At 42.1% G+C, this 7,047-nt stretch overlaps 1 protein-coding gene across 1 annotated transcript; it reads left to right on the top strand.

The window, feature by feature from the left end:
* The first annotated feature begins 368 nt into the window (after nucleotides 1-368).
* Nucleotides 369-5,393, top strand: NHLRC1 (NHL repeat containing E3 ubiquitin protein ligase 1). Its single transcript, XM_075828404.1, has one exon. The coding sequence runs from the start codon at nucleotides 442-444 to the stop codon at nucleotides 1,639-1,641; it is 1,200 nt and encodes a 399-aa protein (XP_075684519.1). The 5' UTR covers nucleotides 369-441; the 3' UTR covers nucleotides 1,642-5,393.
* Nucleotides 5,394-7,047: the final 1,654 nt, after the last annotated feature.

The raw sequence follows: 7,047 nt of genomic DNA on the forward strand, positions 1-7,047 counted from the left end.
AAAAAAAAAAAAAGCACTGCTGTCACCTACATTACAGCGCTGATCTCCTTATGTAGGAGATAGGGCACTTATAATGTGGTGAATGAGCCTCTTTAAGGGGTTAAAGGCAAATTTATATATAAAATATACAGATCCTACATGAATTAAAAATACGGTCATATTCCGGCAGCCTTTCCTAACAATATCAATTGTCATTATTTTGACATTTGTAATGTACCCGCTCCAAATTGAAAATTGCCTTTGAAGCTCTGTTGACGTGATAAAGAAATCCCATGAATTTTCACTTTCAGCCCAATAGATGGCGTAATCTATCAAGATACTACGTGCACTTGCGCACATAGCTTTATATAGCACTGCCTTCTCTTTCATGCGGCTTGCTCATGTGATATATTCCAGCTTGATCAGCTTTAGCATTATTGCTAAGGATTACAGCTATATGCAATGTCATCTCCAGCACAAAGAGAGATCAGGACTATGAAGGATTTCATGGAGGAAACTGAAATGAATTTACTTGAATGCAAGGTCTGTTTTGAGAAATACAGCCAGCAGCAGAGACATAGGCCCAAAAACCTTCCCTGTGGCCATATTATGTGTCAAGACTGTGTTTCATCTCTTTGTCTCCCCGGAAATCAACGGCTAGAGTGCCCATTCTGCCGCAGAGGTTGCCGAAGACAGGAAATTAGTGTGTGTCTTCCTATCCTACATCTTTTGGAGATCTTAGGGCGCGTGGTTCCAGATCAACCTGAAGTTTCTTCTGCAGACTGTGCAAGAAGTCAAGTGACAAAACTTAAATCTGCAAGTTTTAACCTTAGCCTATCATTTGGTGGTTGGGGTGTACTTTTTAACCCAAGTGGCATTGCTTTCTGTACCAAAACCAGGAGCTTGGTCGTGTTACATGATGGCAAGAAAAGAATTGCCAGATTTACAGTGAATGGGAAGTGCTTGCAACAAACTGGGGCAAAAGCGGATTCTGGCAATGCCATTATTTACCCAGCTGATGTGGCGATAACATTTGATGGTTTCCTACTTGTGACAGATACAGGGGATCGTTCCCTTAAGGTGTTCAGTCATTCTGGGATGTGCAAGTTGGCAATAAAACAGCCATTCAGATTGCCCTGGGGCCTGGACATCAACTTGAAGAATGAAGTCATAGTTTCTGATCCGGACACTGGAAATCTTGTTCTCTTAGCTATAGACTTTGACAATGGAAACATCCAAAAGTGCTTAGAAATTTGTTCTCATTTGAGTAATCCCAGAGAAATTGCTGTGTGCCAGACAAGTGGAGATCTTATTGTGGTAGAGCACCTCACAAAGAACAGCAAAAACTCCTCCAGTACCTGCATGAAACTTTTTAGTAGTGAGATGAAACTCATAAGGCAAATTGATAGTTTCAGCTTGAGCTTGCTTCTGCCTTTAGCTGTACATACCTCTGGGGTGGCATTTGATCAGTCAGGTAATATTTTATTAGCAGATCTCAATAATAGATGTGTTCTTTGCCTTCAGAGAACAGAAGGATTTAATGCCATAAAGTATGTTGTTGCCAGTGGCCTGTCTTACCCAGTGGCATTAGCGGTGTTAGAGGACGGCTCCATTGCGGTGTTAGACAGTGGTAATCACTCAGTTCTAATTTATTCTCCATAATCACTACCACGGGTTGTGCGTAAGTACACAACTTTATACATTTCATTTCGATCACAGCATACAGAAGACAAGGTAGAACTCATTTTCCATTAGTAAACAGGAAAGACACAAGACCTTAAACTCAGTGACATCATTGGGGCAGATTTACGTTTTATAGGCAGCCTTAGGGCTTATTCACAAGAACTTGGGGAAACCCGGACATGAAAAACGGCCATTTTTCACCCGTGTGGGACCCGTTTTCACAGATCCCCATAGACTTGAGTCTATTTTTCAACTGACCCTTCACATGGTCCGTTGAAAAACCGGCTGTGCGAATGGCCTCTTTGAAATACATGCGTCTGTGTGAAGGCCGTTGTTTTAATGGCCGTCACACAAACGTATTCAACGTTCGTGTGAATAAGCCCTTAGACTGAAGCCCGCTGGTGTAAGATACAACAAATTTATTAAATGCTGCACGGCACTTTCTGACATAAATTATAGAAAATTTGTGAAGTTGCTGAACACACTGCCCCTTCTGGTAAACTCCTCACACGTAAAAGTGTCAGGAGTAGCGTAAAACGGAAAACAGTACCAAATTATTGCGCAAATATGGTGTGTGTTTCACTGGATGAATACCAATGGGAATTTTTTTGGTTAGAGCCTAACCTTTAATGTGAGATTTATTTCACGTTTTAGCAATTTAAGATAGTGATACAATTGTATCCATAAAGTTCGTTCACTAGCGCTTGCGCACTTTATATTGACGTATGTAATAAGTTCAGATAGGACAAGGATGAGATTTAAATGGTTAATACCATCACACTCTAGTATTTATATTTTATTTTAGAATTTTCCTGGTTTTTATTTATTTTTATATTTATATATTTTTTCAAAAAATATTATGTTTAAATATTTTTGTTCCAAGTTGGGACCGGTACCCTCCTTGTCACAAGGTGTGTGCCAGGAACTGAAGCAACATGAGCAGCTGCTCTAGGAGTTCCTCTATATGAATCTCTTGTATTTCAGCTACTGCTGCTATAGAGATGTCTGTGCAGCTCTCTTATTAGCAGATCAGCTGATTTATCAAGCCCAGTGTGTGCCAGGAGCTGATACAGCTTCAGCTGCTGCTGCTGTGGATTCCACTGTGAGGATCTCGTGCTTAGCAACACACTAATCCTGCCTATCTGTAGTTATCTAGCCCTACGTGTTTCCTTACTCATAAGTAACTCTGCAGTAATTCATCAGGGGCTCACAGAGTTAATAGATTATACCTTCTGGCATTCCAGAGGTCTGTGTAGACAATGCACTGATTCTATGATCAAACGTGGACATAGTTGCTAGCCACTGTCAGTGGCAAAATGCTCTGTCTTTTAAAGACAGAGTACCCTCCTCCTCATGAGCTCACTGTTATCTTCAGCGAATAAACTGGCATCACGTCTTTGCTGGAATCCCGCCCCGATTTTTGGGGGTGTGGCTGTGCTGGCCAATCAATGGTCTGCACCATTGCAGTCTCCCTTCATGTCATGAGGGGGCGTGGTCGTGTGAATAAGCCCTTAGACTGAAGCCCGCTGGTGTAAGATACAACAAATTTATTAAACGCTGCACGCCACTTTCTGGCATAAATGATAGAAAATTTGTGAAGTTGCTGAACACACTGCCCCTTCTGGTAAACTCCTCCCACGTAAAAGTGTCAGGAGTAGCGTAAAACGGAAAAACAGTACCAAATTATTGCGCAAATATGGTGTGTGCCATAATTTGCAAGTTTTAAACGCCAGATAACAGGCATTAAGGCATTCATAAATTCCATTGTTTTCCTCACATACAATTCTGGGCATGTGTCATATCGGAGATGCATGTCTATACATATTGGGGAAGATTCATGAAAACTGTCTAATAGAAAAACTGACTTTGGTGCGCATAGCAACCAATCACAGTGCAACTTTCATTTATTATAATGCGCTTGAAAAACTAAAGCTGCACTGTGATTGGCTGTTATGAGCACATTCTTGTGTAAATGGAGGAGTCTAATCCCCCTGCATGCAGATCACTTTATCAAGTATATCATCACTGGACTACATTGCTTAGCTTGCCCAGAAGTTCACTGAGGAGATATCAATACCTACCTTTATATTTATTACGTGATTTCAGTGCTCAATTGCATTATTTATCTAAAGACCCCTTTACACGGGCCAATTGTCAGGAAAACGAGCGCTCATATAAACGCTTGCACCCGGTCATCTTTGTAAACCGGCTGATCAAATCTTTTATGCGGCTAGTAAAAAGATCGATTGTGTAAATATGTATGCTGCCGACAATATGGAAACTGCATGGGGCTCATGCCATTATAGGATCTGCCCATGTAAAAGAGCCATATGTCTCTACACAAGAAAACTGTTTCAAACATACAGAAGATGAAATTCAATCTGCGATGGATGGGGGTGGAAGTCTCAAAGTTATTGGTTGTAGGAAGAGAGCTAAAAAGGTAGCCACCATAGGCCAGGTAACGGTCGCAGTCAAAATGTGTATTTTGCCACGAACCACAGCAAAACCGCATTTTGATCCCGATATGTTAACTTTGCCATATACTGTGAGATATCTTCGAACTTCTGACCCTCCCCTATACATGGGTTGTGATTCTTACTTTTTCTATAGCAAAAATCTTTGGTGGTAATATCACACTGGAGAGCGTGAAGGTGAAATTTCATCAGACAGCGGGTAGCTTAACTGTATATGGCAGACAGCAAGTATCTTCTTGTGTCAGAAACTGAAGTAGTTTGGAGTGTTAATATCAGAGCTTACATTATGATTCAGAGCACTATAAGTCTGAATTCACACGGGACAGAAATGTTGTGGATTTTTCGCAGGGTACCTGGATTTTGCTGCAGAATTCACCGCTTCTACATTGAAAAGAATGAAATCCGCTGCAAGCTCTGGTTTTAGGCCCCATGCACATGACCGTAGCAGTCCGTAATTACGGACTCATTCATTTCTTTGGCCAACTGACACCTTCCCGTATGTTTACGAGAAGGTGTCCGTGCCGTAAAAAGGCTCCGCAAAAGATAGGTCATGTCCTATTTTTTGCTTTTTACGGACCGTGCTCCCTTTATATGGGAGCTCGGCCTGCAAATGCAGATGGCTGAATGTGGCCATCGGTGCCAGTAATCACAGAGTGTGATTACGGGAATGGTTCAGTGTATGGGGCCTCAGTCCAGAAAATGTTCAGCACTATGTGAATGGGATTTGCACAAATCTTATCCACATAGCTGGAACTGTAATCCGGTGCAGATTTTCTGCATAGAAAATCTACAGCATTTTCATCCCGTGTGAATCCAGCCTTGGGCCTTATTCATGAAAACGTATTTTTTGTCCGTGTGCTGTCCATTTTAACAAAGGACAGCACACGGACCCATACAAGTCAAGTGTGTGTGTGTGTGTGTGTGTTGCGAAACTCACACCGTGTCCTATCCTCGCTCTTGGAAGTCTATGAGTGCGTGGAAAAAAAACAGCACACAGATAACATCCGTCTGCTGCTCATTTTTCACTGATCAGTTGCTAAGAAATGCAGAGGAAAAAAAAAGAAACCAGAAAGTTCTAGCAGAAGAGAAAAACAGACGACACACGGAAACTAGACGGACGCAACAGACATTCATATGCATGAAAAACTGTCTTTTTTGCAGACACAAATCAGAGAAGCTCGTGTGAATAAGGCCTTGAGGTTTCAGTGTTTATAATTTCTAACATAATTTATGTGCAGAAAAATTTTAAACAGATATGTGATAAATTCCTTTAAAATACAATTTTACTGAATAAGAATATCTACTAAAACAAATTTGTTCCTAATCTGTATTTATTTTGTGATTTTTATTCTATGTTCTTTACATGATTATGGGGGCTGCCATCTTGCCGGAGCTGCTGCTCTGGGTTGTGAGCAGCAGCTGCACACTTTTTCTTTACAGCAACCACTTTCCATTACAAACCTCAGTCAGTAATAAGGCAACTCATTGTGGGAGGGGGGGGGGGGGAGATTATCAACTTTTCAACAAACGAGTAGGGTATGTTCACACACAGTGACCAAAAACAGCTCCTGATTTTCAGACGTTTTTGTAGCAACTCGCGTATTTTACGGCCGTTATTGGAGTCGTTTTTCAATGGAGTCAATGAAAAACGCCTCCAAAAACGTCACAAGAAGTGACATGCACTTCTTTTTCTCGGGCGTCTTTTTACGCGCCGTATTTTGACAGCGACTCGTAAAATTAAGGCTCGTGGGAACAGAACACCGTAAAACCCATTGAAAGCAATGGGCAGATGTTTGTAGGTGTATTAGGGGCGTTTTTTCAAGCGTAATTCGAGGTGTAAAACCCCCGAATTACGTCTGAAAACACTGCGTGTGAACATACCCTTAGGGTGAAAAGTTGCAACTTTTATGTCGGTTACGCCTGCAGCCTGACAAATTTATCATCATTTACATCAGAAACTGGCATAAATTATAGAGGAAATCAACGCCAATTACTCCCACCCCGAAACTCCTGAGGCTCCCACATCAGACCGGAGGTTTTGTGCTTCATCGCATAGAACATCCTGACGCTGCCTGGCATCAGGACCTTGTATGTGCAGTCTGGGGTGGAATAATGTAGCGCCGAGTTGTTTTTTTTATGTACAATCTGGTATTGAGAGGGATGGGCCTCAGCGGTGTCAGCGGATGGCCACCCAAAAGTTACAACATATTTATTAAGAGGCGTTCGCCTCTTAATAAATGTTTTGCATATTACTCAAGCTAACTGTATATTAAGACTGGCGTATGACATTTTAATAAATCTTTCCCATTGACTACTATGGGAGGGTTTTATGTGCATGCTTTGAAATGTCTAGGTCACGATGCAGGGTGGTGGAGGACGTGAGCTGTCCCCATAACCTATGATCAATGGTGTAATTATGTGTTATCTACCTTAACCCCTAGCCGCACTAGTCAGTAAAGGCCGTTTCACACGGGACAATTATCGGGCAAACGATAATTGTCCTGTGTAAACAGGGCAGCGATCAGCAGATTAATGAGTAAACACTCGTTCATCTGCTGATCAGATCACCGGCAATGGACCCATCATAGCGGTCTGATGCCGGCGATCGCAGTGTATTTACGTCTAAAACCGTACTTGCAGTAAAGTCCGGGAACGATAACTACAATGTCCCGCCCTGCCCCATGTGAGCGGCAATGGACCAATAGCAGTGGTTCATAGCTGGCGATTGGTGGATCTGTTCAGACCTACCAATCAAAATGCGTTTTTCCTCAGGGCGGGTGAAAAATACCGGTGACAGGCTCTGATCTCTTAGTTGGTGAAGAGATTAGAGCCTGTGCCGTTTTGTCTGTCCCTCAGAGTAAAAAAAAGCACCCATTTACCCCTTCCACGCCTCTCATCACCCCCGCCCAGT

Source organism: Rhinoderma darwinii, chromosome 5, assembly GCF_050947455.1.
Source record: "Rhinoderma darwinii isolate aRhiDar2 chromosome 5, aRhiDar2.hap1, whole genome shotgun sequence".
NCBI classification, from domain to species: Eukaryota; Metazoa; Chordata; class Amphibia; order Anura; family Rhinodermatidae; genus Rhinoderma; species Rhinoderma darwinii.

What these genes read in the sequence shown, in the direction of transcription:
- NHLRC1 (XM_075828404.1), top strand. Translation starts at nt 442, where the DNA reads ATGTCATCTCCAGCACAAAGAGAGATCAGGACTATGAAGGATTTCATG.